Raw genomic sequence first — 17,859 nt, forward strand, 5'->3', positions numbered from 1 at the left:
TGATGTCAGAAGATCAAACCATAGAAAATAAACAAAATGACAATAATACATAAATAACAACAGACTACTAGCAGTTAACTGACATGCAAGCTCCAGACTTCAATTAAACCAGAGACATATATTGTATTATATGTCTCTGATTAAACTGATTGCAAGATTATGATTTCATCATATGAATAGTTACTGAAACTGGAAGGACATACAAAGAAGCAACATAAACATTCAGTGTTGACTATTGGGAAATAATGAATGGATAGCTGTCAGCATAATTTAAAACATGATTAATGAAGTGTTTTCCTTCAACTTAGAGTTTCCGGATTTTCAACACAAGTCTAGTCCGAGGTGTGTGAAGAATTAAGCGAATGTCTGCGTTTCCGGTTACTTTTTTTTTTGTTCGCTGAAATATGAATTTTGTGCTTTTCAAGATTTTTACCTAAATATAAAAACATTAACAGCAGTAAGTATCTGTTATAAGACCTCTTAATATTTTTAGGTAAATTAAATTTTACATGAAACCCGGTACGGTTGTAAGCAGGCAAAGGTGTTAGAAATTTGTAGATCTCATCACAGTATTTTGAAAATCTTCGTGATCTTAGCAATAACGGGGTATGAAAATATCAATCTCGACTATAACAGAAGATCTTCTCTAGAAGAGTCTCACAGACGCAAAGTCGTTTCCTCTCAATAGGATCCGACCCATATTTTGAATTATTCACAAATGTTAATTCAGCCCCATCATTCCCATGAGAAAAACATCAATTTATTCAATTTATTGGTTAGAGTGTAGATCAGTGAATCTAAGACTTCAGGGATCTCCATGACCTGTTTTATGATGATGATCCGCCATTGTTCAAATGTCACCAGCCACTGTAAAAAGATCCCCGACATTGTTAAAATATCTTCCACTATTTGTTTTCATTTTTCCAGTTGTGGCAATTTTTTGTTATCAAAATATTCACAACTCATGATAAACCAGCACCTGTTTTGTCATGTTTGTAAAAAATTAAGAGATTTGGTAGACCTTCACTTAGGAAATAACTGTATTGTATTCTAAGCTCCAACGGCATCAATTGGGGATTTGATGGTCGCAAATTAAGTTTACTGGCGACGCGTTATAAAAAAAAATGGTCCCAAAAATTTTTAGCCTCGCTCCGCTCGGCGAAATTTAATACTTCGCCCCCCCCCCCTTTCCAAAATCCTGGATCTGCCCCGGTTATAAGTCACTTTTCATTGAATGTTGCTACCAATGATGTTCATGAAACATTGTATTTATTGTAATATTAAACATAATAAAGATTCTGTTAAAATTTACTATTTTACTATTATTCAAACAGATATAGGAAGATGTGGTATGAGCATTGATGAGTGCCTATGAAAATGAATGAGACAACTATCCATTCAAGCAACAATTTATAAAAGTAAACCATTATAGGCCTTCAAAACGTTGCCTTGGCTCACACTGAACAGCAAGCTATAAATTAAAAGGCCCAAAAAATTACTAGTGTAAAACCATTCAAATGGGAAAACCAATGGTCTAATCTAGATTTAAAAACAAGAAACACGTACATGTATCAACTCCATTTATAAACAGAAGACAACTACTGTACATCAGATTCCTGACTAAGGGCAGGTGCAAACATGGGATAAAACGTTTTAATGGTATCAAACCTTCTGCCTTTTCTGAAACAATAGTATAACATCACAACACAGAAAGACACTTTAAAATATCAATTGGAAGGCTTAACTCAATCAAAAAACGCAAATTAACACACAATGAGCGAACAAATTTGATCTGTTATACCTGAATGCAAATACATAATGTAGTTAATAAAAATTATACATGTTATAAGGGATAAATAATTAAGGTCAAACATGTCAAAAGTAAATAAACAGGTTTAAACAAAGTTAAGTTCTTTTAATCATCATGTCGATCATTGTTAATCATGTTAATACTTTGTCATTTTTTTTTCTAACAAAAATGTTTATTTGAATTGTGATGGATCATCAATCAATTAATTAATGCATATGTAATCATGGTAATAATGGGAAATTTATAATTATCAGCATCTCGTTTTACTTTAGACCAATGTGAAAGAAGAAATGTTGTAAGAATGGTATGTGACACAATGTCTGACATGACTGACAACCCAGGAATTGACATGTTCTCAAACAACAACTACCTGCCTGATATTGGACAGTTTAGTAACCAAGGAAACAATGGATACTTACAGAGATGTCGGCTGCCATCAACCAATCAGGGAGCTCAATTCACATTTGCTGTCCCAACCCGGGCCAGTTCATATACATTAGGACAAATGGGCCACACCCATCAACCAAGAGGACTCTATTCTATCCCAATTAGTCAGCAGGGTATGGTGCCTGGATTTGGGGCATCATGGCAACATTCAGTACCTAGTCGGATGCCATGGACAGAAAATTGGACTGCACCTACTACTAGCTTTGGAATAACTACATTTACAGCAATACCAACCATGTCTGTACCTTCATTTAGTATTTACAGGTATTTATTGTCTGAAGAATTACATGTAGAACTAGTACAGCTGCTTTCCTTACATTTTATGTACATCATGTACTAAAAAATGTACATGGTCTTATTAAATGTAGACTTTAAAGAAAGAGCTATTACAGTCGATTCCACTTAATTGCATACCGCTTAATAGCATAATTCGGTTAATTGCATACTTTTCTCCTGCACGAAACCATTTCCCATTCACCTAATGTTAAATTGTCCGGTTATATGCATAGCCTTACAAGTGGCATTTCGGTTTATTGCATAGAAAATAATCGCCAGCTAGATATGCTCTGTTAAAACTGACGAGATTTTTGACCGGAAACGGCAATTTGGTAAGTATATTTTACTTGAATGCATCATAATTTTCATTATTATTTCACATTTACTTGTGTGTTATTCAAATAAAGTTTTAAAACAGTATCTTTCGTGTTTATATGATTGTAAAAAAGTCCTCGATGTGTACACAGGTAAAGTTTCCCATAATCTATTTTAAGCCTCGAGGTCATAAAAATGTCAATCAGCTGATTGTTGTAAAAACACAACCATTCTATGATCTTCTATCTCAAAAGGTGTTAATTATTGATTGGATTTCAAACATTGTTCATAGATTCCATTTTGGGTGAATTTTTAAAACATTAACGCCTCCTAATTATCGATCATTATCCAATGTGTAATCTCGTAATTCAGCTTGGGTGATCTACATTTATGTTAAATATTACAGGGCTTTTATATATGGTTGAAGAATTTTATACATTAATCTTTTCTTTTTAATATTTTTTAAAAGAAAATTAACTTCTGATTATTATATATTTCTCACTTTCAACACTCGTGTCCAGCAAATAACCTGTGCATGGCCCCATCACCTGTGAACTGCTTTGCATAAACGAAACTAGCGGTGTTAAAGTAACAGTGTCACATCACTGTGTAATCGGTAAATACTGAATATCAAAGGCAGTTCATTGCACAATTATTGTTTACAATGATTATAAACTGTGTAGTATTGTTAAACAGTTTATTTTAAACAAGGTGTAACAATGTAATTTGTACATCTGGGTCATAGAAACAAATCTATTTTTAGAACAATTTTATTTTCGTATCTCAGGTAAAGGAAAAATCGGTACATAAATAAACTTAACAAAATGTGTTTATAATCTTTATTGAAAGAATACACAATGAAATAAAATGTATGACACTAGACAAATAACTTTTATTAGAATAAATAAGCATTCAATATGTTGTAAGTGGACTATGGACGTTCATCTTCCTTCTTTGTTGATCTGCACTATCGATGTTATTTGACTCCGTAATTTGGCATTTCGGATATAAGCATACTCCGCTTTATTGCATAATTTCGTCTGACAAATAGGCTATGCAAATAACCGGAATGTACTGTACTACATAGAACCTTATAATTGGAAGTTGTTCATGATCAGTCGGAGAACTTACTGAAATAAGTGATTTTTAAATCACTTATTTGAGTAGCAAATTCTATTTTTTGTCACAAATTGTGATTTTGTAGTTTTATCAAAAATTTGAACACATACATGACATAGGTTTAAATATAAATATCTTTTAATTAGTAAAATTGAAAATAAGACAATGTAAAACAATTGAAACGAGAAAACTAACGGCCTTGTTTATGTAAAAAAATGAAAGTAGCAAGGTTTATGCCTTTGATGCTATCATACATGTCATATAGCTGCAAATTCTATTTTAGTTGAAAAAATGCTATAATAATGGCTTTACATAATGAACTGATACTTTCTTCAAAGATCAATTCTTCATCCTATCAACACAGATGTTGGTTCTGATAATTTTAGAAACATAATTAGTCCCTGGATCATTAGTATTATATATATTTAAAGCTACAATAACATCAAATCACTTCTTTTAGTGATTAATTTGTACTACTTAAATAGGTGATTATTAAAGAAAGACAACTCTTACTTCCAATCTTTATGGAAATAATGTTACTTGAATCAGTGATTTACAAAATCACTCATTTAAGTAAGTCCCCTGACTGATGATGGGATCCAGCTGTAATTTTTAGCATGAATAAAAAAATCGAAGTCAATTAAAATTAAAAAGTAAAATCGGTTGATTCTTGAATGTAGAATTGTGAATTTTTATACAATGTATGAGAATAGCAAATAAAGGGTATATCAATGATATGTCAAAGAGAGCAAAGTTCACTCAGCAAACCAAATCAATTCTTAGCAATATTGAAATGAACAAAGTTTTTTTTTGTTTCGTTCAAGACTATAAATACTATTGAAATGTCAGAAAGACAGAATTGATTACTTGCAGATAAACAGAAAGCAACACAATTCAGTGTATAAACTGAGCTTAACAAATATTATGTTGCATAATTTATAGTTTATAGGTTAAGTAATTTAAAAGAACATAAGGACAGACAACTCAATACACTTAAGTTGACTACAAGTATCAGTCATGGTAGTCCTTTAAGATCTTAAGACTTGTTATTTTTTATGGATGTATTCTAAATATTGACATTGGGTCAATCAACATCAAGCTTAAGATATTCAATATGTTATCTTACACTCTAACATGTATGTTAGCATACAAGAGCTAGAGGCATTAACACCATGAACAACATATCTATATAGGCCCAATAGCTGAACAACAGAAGTTGTGTGCATGTTACAATCATTGAAAGTAGGATATATCTATTGACATAGATTTTTGTTTATACATGTACACTAGCTTTCAAGCTTATAATTAATTTCCTTAACAAAAAAGACAATGTGTGTTTTATATATTTGATTTTTTTTAATGACATTATAGAAGTTATTTTCAAACTTATCTTTATTCTGATTGTTTTTTTTTTTATTATTGTAGTAGTATACCATCATGCAGTACCACACCAAATAGACCAAAACGACGGCACTCAGTAGATATAGAGTAAGTTCTTTTTAAAAACATTTAAAAAAAAATTGTTAAATTGGAAGTCGTTGATGCAAAAACAGAATTGTCATACTCATAGGCAAAGAAAGTTGTTTAAACAAGATACTAACATGTAGATATAACCTACTGATTTAATTAGTGTGGCATTATAAAAAATACAGATTTTTTTATCAGTTTATACTGATTTGGCTTTTTTAGCAGTTAACATAATAAGCATTGTTTGGAATTTTTTTTTTTTACATCAGTATAACTTTGTCAAACTGTCATGAAGTGTACATGTTACACAACTTGGACAGATGCTTTTTCAAGTTACAAAATTTGCATCTGAATGAAAAACTTGAATTTAAAAAAAAATAAAAAATCTTTTTTTACTGACAATTTTTTTGGCAATCAAAATTAAACATTTAATTTCAGAAAGGAAGCACCAAATTCAAAATGTAGAGTTACAGCTGAGAAAATGGTTGCCAGAATGGAAGGGTTGTCTCTCATGAATACTGGTTCCCCTAGTGGTAGTGAAAGAACAGAGTACCAGTTCCAACCAGCTCTAGACTATGACTTAACAGACATGGCTACATCCAGTACAACTTGTTCAACAATGTCCGGAGGATGGGAAAGATTCAGGGAGATAGAAAACAGGTCAAGAAAAGAAGCTTTTTATATATTACATATTCTTTTCTTTTTATTGGGAGAGAACATCTGTTTAAATTCTTTCCATATATTGTAAATTCAGAAATGTTTGTGTGCATTTATTATGGCAAATATTGTACAATTTCAAAAATACAAGATTACCTATCGTGATTTCAAGAAATGTTGCTTACACAAACTTTTAATTTCCGATTTTACTTTTTGTTTAACTTTTTTCTAGGAACAATTTATATTACAATGATAAAAACATTGCAAAAATTTCTGAATTTACTTTACCTACGGAAAGAAGAATTGATTTTCCTTTAATTACATCTTATATTTTAGTATGATGAAAGAATAAAGCATTTCCAGTACTCACTATGCCTCGAGCATTATGCATGGCCAAAAAGATTTTAATTAAAAATTCAATCATAAATTCTCTAAAAACACTTGACCAAACCCAAAACATAGAAACATACTAATATATTTTTGCTCTTCATCTCAAAAGTATATTCAGGCCTTCTAACATCCATTTAAGCAGATTTATTTGCTACAAATGCTAGATGACAACATTGTTAAATCTATGCATTAAGCATATAAATAAGAAGATGTGGTATGAGTGCTGATGAGACAACTCTCCATCAAAGTCACAATGTATAGAAAATTAATTAAAGGTCAAAGTACAGCCTTCAACACAGAGCCTTGACATAAACCCAACAGCAAACTATAATGGGCCCCAAAATAGCTAGTGATAATCAATTCCTACAGTTAAACCAAAGGTCTATTCATACAAAAAACAAGAAACACCTATGAACCACACCATTAAAAGACAACCAATGAACCCAGATGCTGGATAATGTAAACAAGTTACAGATTTTTATAATTCATCTTCATTGTATTGTTTGTATAGATTTTACACATATATTTACACTGATGATTTTATACATGTATTTACACTAATGATTTTACACATGTATTTACACTGATGATTTTATACATGTATTTACACTGATGATTTTACACATGTATTTACACTGATGATTTTACACATGTATTTACACTGATGATTTTACACATGAATTTACACTGATGCTTTAATACATGTATTTACACTGATGATTTTACACATGTATTTACACTGATGATTTTACACATGTATTTACACTGATGATTTTACACATGTATTTACACTGATGCTTTAATACATGTATTTACACATGTTTTACACTGATGATTTTATACATGTATTTACACTGATGCTTTTATACATGTATTTACACTGATGATTTTTCAATTTCAGATTAAATTCAGAATCAGAAGACGATGAACTTCCAGATGAAGACGGAGTAAAAGTTCATATAACAGAAAGTATAGCAAAAAATATCCTGGAGTCACAACCTCTTATACCACAGAAAATACTAGATAATTTGTAAGTCACTTGCCTAGGGTCACATCCTCTTATTCCACAGAAAATACTAGATAATTTGTAAGTCACTGGCCTAGGGTCACACCCTCTTATTCCACAGAAAATACTAGATAATTTGTAAGTCTCAGGGTCACACCCTCTTATACAACAAAAAATACTAGATAATTTGTAAGTCACAGGGTGGCAACCTCTTATACCACAGAAAATACTAGATAATTTGTAAGTCACAGGGTGGCAACCTCTTATACCACAGAAATTACTAGATAATTTGTAAGTCACAGGGTCACAACCTCTTATACCATAGAAAATACTAAATAATTTGTAAGTCACAGGGTCACACCCTCTTATACCACAGAAAATACTAGATAATTTGTAAGTCTCATGGTCACAACCTCTTATACCATAGAAAATTCTAGATAATTTGCAAGTAACATGGTCGTAACCTCTTATACCACAGAAAATACTAGATAATTTGTAAGTCACAGGGTCACAACCTCTTGTACCACAGAAAATACTAAATAATTTGTAAGTCACAGGGTCACAACCTCTTATACCAAAGAAAGTACTTGATAATTTGTTAGTCACAGGGTCACAACCTCTAATACCACAGTAAATACTAGATAATTTGTAAGTCACAGGGTGGCAACCTCTTATACCACAGAAAATACTAGATAATTTGTAAGTCACAGGGTCACAACCTCTAATACCACAGTAAATACTAGATAATTTGTAAGTCACAGGGTGGCAACCTCTTATACCACAGAAAATACTAGATAATTTGTAAGTCACAGGGCCACAACCTCTTATACCACAGAAAATACTAGATAATTTGTAAGTCACAGGGTCACAACCTCTTGTACCACAGAAAATACTAGATCATTTGTAAGTCACAGGGCCACAACCTCTTATACCACAGAAAATACTAGATAATTTGTAAGTCACAGGGTGGCAACCTCTTATACCACAGAAAATACTAGATAATTTGTAAGTCACAGGGCCACAACCTCTTATACCACAGAAAATACTAGATAATTTGTAAGTCACAGGGTGGCAACCTCTTATACCACAGAAAATACTAGATAGTTTGTAAGTCACAGGGTGGCAACCTCTTATACTGCAGAAAATACTAGATAATTTGTAAGTCACAGGGTGGCAACCTCTTATATCACAGAAAATACCAGATAATTTGTAAGTCATAGTGTCACACCCTCTTATACCACAGAAAATACTAGATAATTTGTAAGTCACAGGGTGGCAACCTCTTATACCACAGAAAATACTAGATAATTTGTAAGTCACAGGCTGAGGATCACAACCTCTAATACCACAGAAAATACTAGATAATTTGTAAGTTACAGGGTCACAACCTCTTATACCACAGAAAATACTAGATAATTTGTAAGTCACAGGGTCACAACCTCTTATACCACATAAAATACTAGGTAATTTGTAAGTCACAGGGTCACAACCTCTTATACCACAGAAAATACTAGATAATTTGTAAGTCACAGGGTGGCAACCTCTAATACCACAGTAAATACTAGATAATTTGTAAGTCACAGGGTCACAACCTCTTATACCACAGAAAATACTAGATAATTTGTAAGTCACAGGGTCACAACCTCTTATACCACAGAAAATACTAGGTAATTTGTAAGTCACAGGGTCACAACCTCTTATACCACAGAAAATACTAGATAATTTGTAAGTCACAGGGTCACAACCTCTTATACCATAGAAAATACTAGATAATTTGTAAGTCTCAGGGTCACACCCTCTTATACCACAGAAAATACTAGATCATTTGTAAGTCTCATGGTCACAACCTGTTATACCATAGAAAATTCTAGATAATTTGTAAGTAACATGGTCGTTCCCTCTTATACCACAGAAAATACTAGATAATTTGTAAGTCACAGGGTCACAAACTCTTGTACCACAGAAAATACTAAATAATTTGTAAGTCACAGGGTCACAACCTCTTATACTAAAGAAAGTTCTTGATAATTTGTTAGTCACAGGGTCACAACCTCTAATACCACAGTAAATACTAGATAATTCGTAAGTCACAGGGTGGCAACCACTTATACCACAGAAAATACTAGATAATTTGTAAGTCACAAGGTCACAACCTCTAATACCACAGTAAATACTAGATAATTTGTAAGTCACAGGGTCACAACCTCTTATACCACAGAAAATACTAGATAATTTAAAAGTCACAGGGTCACAACCTCTAATACCACAGTAAATACTAGATAATTTGTAAGTCACAGGGTCACAACCTCTTATACCACAGAAAATACTAGATAATTTGTAAGTCACAGGGTGGCAACCTCTTATACCACAGAAAATACTAGATAATTTAAAAGTCACAGGGTCACAACCTCTAATACCACAGTAAATACTAGATAATTTGTAAGTCACAGGGTCACAACCTCTTATACCACAGAAAATACTAGATAATTTGTAAGTCACAGGGTGGAAACCTCTTATACCACAGAAAATACTAGATAATTTGTAAGTCACAGGGCCACAACCTCTTATACCACAGAAAATACTAGATAATTTGTAAGTCACAGGGTCACAACCTCTTATACCACAGAAAATACTAGATAATTTGTAAGTCACAGGGTCACAACCTCTTATACCACAGAAAATACTAGATAATTTGTAAGTCACAGGGTGGCAACCTCTTATACCACAGAAAATACTAGATAATTTAAAAGTCACAGGGTCACAACCTCTAATACCACAGTAAATACTAGATAATTTGTAAGTCACAGGGTCACAACCTCTTATACCACAGAAAATACTAGATAATTTGTAAGTCACAGGGTGGAAACCTCTTATACCACAGAAAATACTAGATAATTTGTAAGTCACAGGGCCACAACCTCTTATACCACAGAAAATACTAGATAATTTGTAAGTCACAGGGTCACAACCTCTTATACCACAGAAAATACTAGATAATTTAAAAGTCACAGGGTCACAACCTCTAATACCACAGTAAATACTAGATAATTTGTAAGTCACAGGGTCACAACCTCTTATACCACAGAAAATACTAGATAATTTGTAAGTCACAGGGTGGAAACCTCTTATACCACAGAAAATACTAGATAATTTGTAAGTCACAGGGTGGAAACCTCTTATACCACAGAAAATACTAGATAATTTGTAAGTCACAGGGTGGAAACCTCTTATACCACAGAAAATACTAGATAATTTGTAAGTCACAGGGTGGAAACCTCTTATACCACAGAAAATACTAGATAATTTGTAAGTCACAGGGTGGAAACCTCTTATACCACAGAAAATACTAGATAATTTGTAAGTCACAGGGTGGCAACCTCTTATACCACAGAAAATACTAGATAATTTGTAAGTCACAGGGTCACAACCTCTTATAACACAGAAAATACTAGATAATTTGTAAGTCACAGGGTCACAACCTTTAATACCACAGTGTATACTTTATGACTGGGTATGAGTTGAATAGTAAGTTTATTGTCTCTGAGATGTATTCTGTTTTGTCATTGAAAGATATAATCTAAACATTGTCTCGTTCCATAAACCAAATGTTTGTAATTTAATGATTTGCAGTCAAAAGCCATGTATGGAGGTTGTGCTATGGAAGAGTCCAGGTGGTTTTACTACAGAATCAGTAATCAAAGATTCATCTAATACCCCAGTCACAACATCATCACATCAACCAGCATTATCACCACCTCTTCAGATTAGGTATGGTAGTAATAAAATTGAGAATGGAAATGGGGAATGTGTCAAAGAGACAACAACCCGACCAAATAAAAAACAACAGCAGAGGGTCACCAACAGGTCTTCAATGTAGCAAGAAATTCCCGCACCCGGAGGCGTCCTTCAGCTGGCCCCTAAACAAATATATACTAGTCTAGTTAATGATTTTGATTCTGTTTGATGATTGAATATTGGTTTTTTAATGGTCAGTGGAAAATATTTGACTGACAAGTTCAGTGGCTTCACAAAAATATACTATTTATAAAACTAAAAACTGAGCAACAGGAGCTTCACAAAATTGAAGGTGTTATAGAAAGGGTTATAAAAGATAATCCTGTTATCAAGCTCCTTTTTTGTCACAATTGGGGACCAGATTGCAGTTATGACAATTGGAACTTTTGGCCCGAGAACAGTTATTTCATAGTGCATTTCTTTTAGACAATAAATTCAAATTAAATAAATTGCACCTGCTCTTTCTCAAAAAGATTTTTACAGTGTAGTGTACTACTAGTGAGATAAATAATATCAAAATTATAGAAACTTCTACCAGCTCTAACTCAAAATATTGACAATTCTGTGTTAAGGGGGTGTAAAATTCAGTTTGACAGCTTCAGATGGATAAAATTTGACCTTTTTGAATTGGACCAAATCACTACTGAACAAAAAGATTTAGCACCCAATTTTTATAAACATGTAATTACATTAATATTTCATGCATTAAATATCAAGAAATAAATTGGGAAAGTGAATCAAATAAAACATGCAAGTTATACAGTGATCACACTAGGGAATATATGTGTAGACAACAAAAAACAAAGGACGATAACTATGTCCTTGGACCTTAAGTTTGATTGCATCAGGGTATTAATTAGTTGTTAAATGTTTTTAACCTTTTTCACTGGTTAATTTTATGGTAGTTATATCTTAAAAAAACTAATAACAGTTCTTTTATTATTCCGTAAAATGTTTAACTAACACAGGAATAATAAAAGAATAGAGTACCAGTGTTCCCGTGCCAGCATTGCACATATTTTATCATTCCACAATGTTTAAAGGGCAATAACAGCAATAACAACAAAATTAATAAATATATCATGATAGAGAAATGTTAGCTTGAGACCAAATACAATGCAATTTTCAATATATTTAATATTTTTAAAAGACAAAACTTTTATAAAAATAATTGATGAGCACCAATTTTCGTTGCACATCGGACAATAATAAATATCAGTTGATTTGTAAACAAGTTTACAGAAAGTCCAATGATCATCAAGTAAGAGAATGATCCCTGGAGCATAGTTTACAAAACTTTCTTTATGTAATGCCATTAGTAAAGTAATAATTAGGTTTAAAAATTTATATATCGGTCTCGCTTATTTTTTTTAGCTATATGCTCATGACATTTACCTTTTATGTTTTACAGTGTAGATAGCAATTCATCAAAAGACATGGAAGCAGAAAGCTGTATGGAAACATATGACGATGACATGGATTTATGAAACATGTCTAGTCTTAGGAACTGCAATTAACAGCTGAATTATTGTACTATTATTAGATATAGAAACCTTAACATACTGTGGATTCATTCATATTCGTGGGATACTAATTTTGATAGATTTTGTAGGTACACAATCATTGTTCAACTATTTACAAATTTTTCATTTAGGGTTGTATGCAGACTTGGCAAAACAATGAAATCAAATATACACAAAACTTCCAAGATTTCCTCAATCCACGGAAATTAGTACCTTCTAAGATAAATGAATCCACAGTATTGAAATCATAATACTACTGATGGTCACAACTTATGTGAGCAGGGCAGGTTTAAATGTTATAGAAAGGTTTCCTTAGAGCATGTAAAAAATGATGTAGAGTGCAAAATGTTGAAAAAAACTATGAGAATGAAAAAAATAAGAAATTCTGCTAAAAACGTCAGCATCTTGATAAAATATTTTAAAAATATGAGAAGGAAATAAAATATTGTTGGCAAGAACTGCTCCTTTGTTTGTTGGAATAAACTAAATAATATATCAAAGAAATAAAATAGGTTAAATGTTAAAAGTTTTATTTTTAAAGAAAGTTAATACCAAAGAACTATGGGCTGTTACATTTAATCATATATTCTACCAAGGGGGAGGCACTATTAGATTGGAGTAACCACCTTAGGAGCAATTGTAGAGGCCTGCATACATTTTAAATTTTTACATACAGAATACATATATTTCAGATCCAACCATAGTTGCAATTTCAAGTTGTCTCACTTGGGTCCTTTGTATGTATTTATAGAACAGCCCTACATTAATTTACAGTACTGAAAACCATATTTTTTGCGGGTATACATTATTTTGCTTTGACCTTACTAGTCCACTAAGCTGTGATTTAATTTCACGGTTTTCAAACTTGTTTGATGTAGTTAAATAAGGAAAGATCCTAGTTTTACATATTTGAGACGATTTATTTTACAATTTAGCACTATTTATCTATTTGTGAAAATAAATCACTCACAAAAGATAATTGGGACACAGTATTTTGGTATCATTATTTAGAATGCCCTCAGGTGTGACCATCAGTAGTAGTATTGTTTAGACATTTTAAGACTTTTATGTGTACATATAAACTGCGAGATCATGGAACAAAAGAACAATGTTTATGTTTTATATTGATGTGTAATAATGTATATAAATGGTGGGTGGGCATTAAATATCATTAGTTGTGAAGATATGAAACCACACTGCAAAACATAATCAAATTTCATACCTGTCTGCTCATTTATTATAAACTTGCTATAGCATTTAGAAAGGGGCTTTCCAATGTTGTGATTTTATATTTTATCTGGCCTCATTTTTAGCTTAAAAAACATGCATTGTCATACAGCATTTGAAACATTTGTGACAATTCAATAGCATTAATACAGGTTCACACTAGTACTGGTAACAGTTAGCCATCAACAAATAAATCAAAATTGTCTATTATTTTATGGCTTCCAATGCCTTACAGATTTTAACTTTCATTAAGACAATACTAGCCGAATAAGCCAGTTGATTGTTAATTATCCCATGAATGTGCCCGTTATGAATCATGATCAGGTCACCCTCTTTTGTAGCCAAATGCTCAGAAATTTAATGTGAAGTGCTTACATCTTTTTATCAAAATTTAGATATCATAATATTTGTGAGTATCAATCTAATTGAAGTTTAATTGCATTCGATTTCATGATGGTCTTGCAAAATCTCTTTATTTTAAATGTCCTTTTCATTTCAACAATATGTTTATTGCTTTTTAACTATTATTACCAATCTGCCTGAGAATTGGACAGTGGTGAACAATTAAAAACCTGCTCACGCTTATATTAGTTTTATAAGTTCAGAATGTATATTGGTTCACAGATAAAACATGTTTCTATTTCCTGTTCTGGTATTTCATAGATATAAATTGGGTTAAAATGCACTAGAAATTAACAAATATGGGGAGATAACTCTGTAATTTGCTATCATTATAACTTAACGTTATCCAGAGATTTCTTGAATTACTAGACATGTAAAAACAAAAAACCTACTATTTCTAACTCAGGATGAGGATAACTTTAAACTTAAATGGTTAGGTCAACATTTTTTTCTGCCATGTTTTAAAATTCTTTTAAATTGCCCAATTCTAACAAAGACTGGCACTCAATGAAAACCTTGCAATAAGTAAACACTACTTTTGTATTTGTGTGAAAACTTGTTTTAAAACTTACCTCTCACAAATCCATGATAATTAGTATATACTAAGTGCCTTCAGTGTGTATACACATGTACAAATAATACTGGAAAAACCCTTATTTTAAAACATTAAAAATTATAAAGATATCCAGCCATGGTGTGAAAAAATTGTCATTTCAACTAGAATTTTAACATATTTATTAAAGTTTTTTAAAGTACTGTAAATTCAGAAACTATAGCCATGTTTTTTGTCATTTATTTAATGTGAAAATGTGACAGCATTAGGCTCCCAACAATGATGACTTGCATTCGTAATTTCAGTAGTGATTTCACTTCATAAACTTTTTGCCATCTCATTGATTAGATTTCTCAATCATAAGAATTCGTTTAATTTCTGAATTTACAGTTAGCCTAACAAAAGTTATAGACTAGAAATAGAGCAACACTGATATATATAAAACAACTTAGATATTGGTAAAACATTGCACTAAACTAATCAATCTAAGGTCTTTGAATATTGAACTTTAATAATTCCTGATTCCTGAATATTGCTGCAAAAATTTTATCCAGAATGGCTGGAATTCTCATTACTCAATTTTTGCCTCTTACATACCTGATGAGGTTATTCCAAAATATTTATGTGAGCATGGAAATCAATATTTTATAAGGGAGCATCCATTTAACTTCAAGGGAGGTATGGTTTTTTGTCTGAGTCAGATGTTTTTTTTAAAGTTTTTCGACGCTATCAATTAAGTAATTTTTCTCAAAATTTAACACTATAAGGGAAAATCTGGACTCAGAATTTGTTTCAGGAAAAAAACTGTAACCCCTCCCCCTTTTGAAGTTCAATTATGGTTGTTACCCGAGACATTTTTCACAAGTGTAGCAAAAAACTTATTATTAGTAAGAGCTTTTCTCTGTGTTGAAGACTTCACTGTGACTTTTAGATACAACATGGTTAAATCTTTGTTCTTTTAAATTTGTTTTTAGTCTCTTCATTTACATGTTATTATTTTGTTGTCATGAATTGATACTTATTGTTGCATTGATTAACCTTTGTTTTATAATCATGATAATTATTTAGACTATTGAAGTCATTAGTCATTTAAGGATGCACTTACATGTAGGTGAGGTTTAGGAATTTCTGTCAGATATTCAAACTCCTTAGGGTTTTTCTTATGATACAGGTTAAAATATTTTGCCACATAACACCCATTTTTCTTTTCATATAAGACTTCAATAGATCATTAAAAACTATTTACCAAACCATAAGCAGATTCTAGATTTCTGGATATAATTTGATGCCCAAATAGTACCAATGCAAAAATGTAAGGTATTTTTCAAACAATTGAAAATATCTTGAAAAGGAGTTCTATAACCTATTTATATGTTTAGATTATTTTGTTCCTTAGCTAATGCTCTTCTGACTGAAAGTATCAATTCGAAATTCTAGATTTTTTTTAATTTCACATATGTACATCCTGAAGACATGCACTTTCAGGCAAAATTAATGTGCTTAATTATAAGGAACAACCAGTTTAGTAACCAGACTCTTTTGTAAATAAAACTTGTCATTACAATGTATTTCATTGTTTATAAATGTTTTATTGTTGTTACAGCAATAAAGAAATGAAAATAAAACATATTTAAAGTAACTTTGTTATTTGATTTTAGATAATTTATATCTTGATTGAGTTTTATTGGAATTCATCTTTTTTTCAACTTTAATTTCTGGTCATTTGTTCTGGGCACAGTTTCTCTCTCTTGTTTTTTCCCAAAACACAACCAGATGCTCCGCAGGGCGCAGCTTTATACGACCGCAGAGGTTGAACCCTGAACGGTTGGGGCAAGTATGGACACAACATTCAAGCTAGATTCAGCTCTAAATTTGGATTGTGATTAAATAGTTGACACAGCATAGTAGTCCAGCGGATATCAGAATAATTGATCACTTTATGGTAAAAGCATGAAACTTGGCATAGTGAAAGATTAAGGGGTATAGACAAAATTCAGATATGGAGCCACGAAAAAAAAATCCCAATATGGCCGCCAAATTCAAGATGGCCGACATAAGTATAACATCATTCATTTGATGAAGACTTTCAATTTTAATGAGTTCAGAAGATGTAACAAACTTAATGAAATACAATTAATATATGTCAGTTATTATTTTTGTAAAACTTATAATAAAGAAATCATCAAAATGGCGCGTCAAAATGTCTAAGTTTGACAGTACTCTTATGTGTACACCATCATTGTGTGATAGAAAGTTACCAAATCCGTGAAACTGGTCATTGGATATAAATAAAGGCCTTCAGTGTATCAAGAAAACACGTGCATAGATTATATTTCCAAAATGGCGGCAATATTCAAAATGGCGCCGTTTAACATGTCAAAATTTTACGTTTCTTTTTAAATATGGTATAAAAATTATTAAAAAAGAATGGATCATTTTTTTCAATACAAGCACGTATATACAAACATATTATTATTTAATGTAACAAGTGACATTAGCTATGAAATAAAAATGGTCGATTCAACTCAAAATGGCATCTTTGACGAGTTTTTTTCCCCACAGTTACAGGTAATAACCCTAGAAAATTTAACAATCTTCCTGAAATGAAAAAAAAAACAACATATGCAGTATTTAATTCTACAAAGAGAATTTATTTTTTAGAAATAAGATAAGAAATAAAAAAAAAAAACTCCCAAGTAGCTATTTAACATAAAGTTAACATAGATTAAAATTATAAGGACAATATGATCAAAATGCAGGAAAATCAAAATAAAGCACAGTGACTCAATCAGTTTGTCTTTCACAGTCCGTTGAGCAGTTGCATAATGCTGTACAATTTAATGCTGCTTTCAAGCATTTACATGCTCCGCGA

General features: G+C 31.6%; 1 protein-coding gene across 1 annotated transcript; it reads left to right on the forward strand.

The window, feature by feature from the left end:
• Window positions 1–336: 336 nt before the first annotated feature.
• On the forward strand, window positions 337–16,626 carry LOC139527797 (uncharacterized). Its single transcript, XM_071323483.1, has 7 exons — window positions 337–457; window positions 2,083–2,521; window positions 5,393–5,455; window positions 5,873–6,094; window positions 7,383–7,511; window positions 11,118–11,255; window positions 12,694–16,626. Exons 2-7 carry the CDS (start codon window positions 2,112–2,114, stop codon window positions 12,767–12,769), a joined length of 1,038 nt encoding a protein of 345 aa, XP_071179584.1. The 5' UTR covers window positions 337–457; window positions 2,083–2,111; the 3' UTR covers window positions 12,770–16,626.
• Window positions 16,627–17,859: the final 1,233 nt, after the last annotated feature.

The sequence above is a fragment of the Mytilus edulis genome, chromosome 6 (genome assembly GCF_963676685.1).
Source record: "Mytilus edulis chromosome 6, xbMytEdul2.2, whole genome shotgun sequence".
NCBI classification, from domain to species: domain Eukaryota; kingdom Metazoa; phylum Mollusca; class Bivalvia; order Mytilida; family Mytilidae; genus Mytilus; species Mytilus edulis.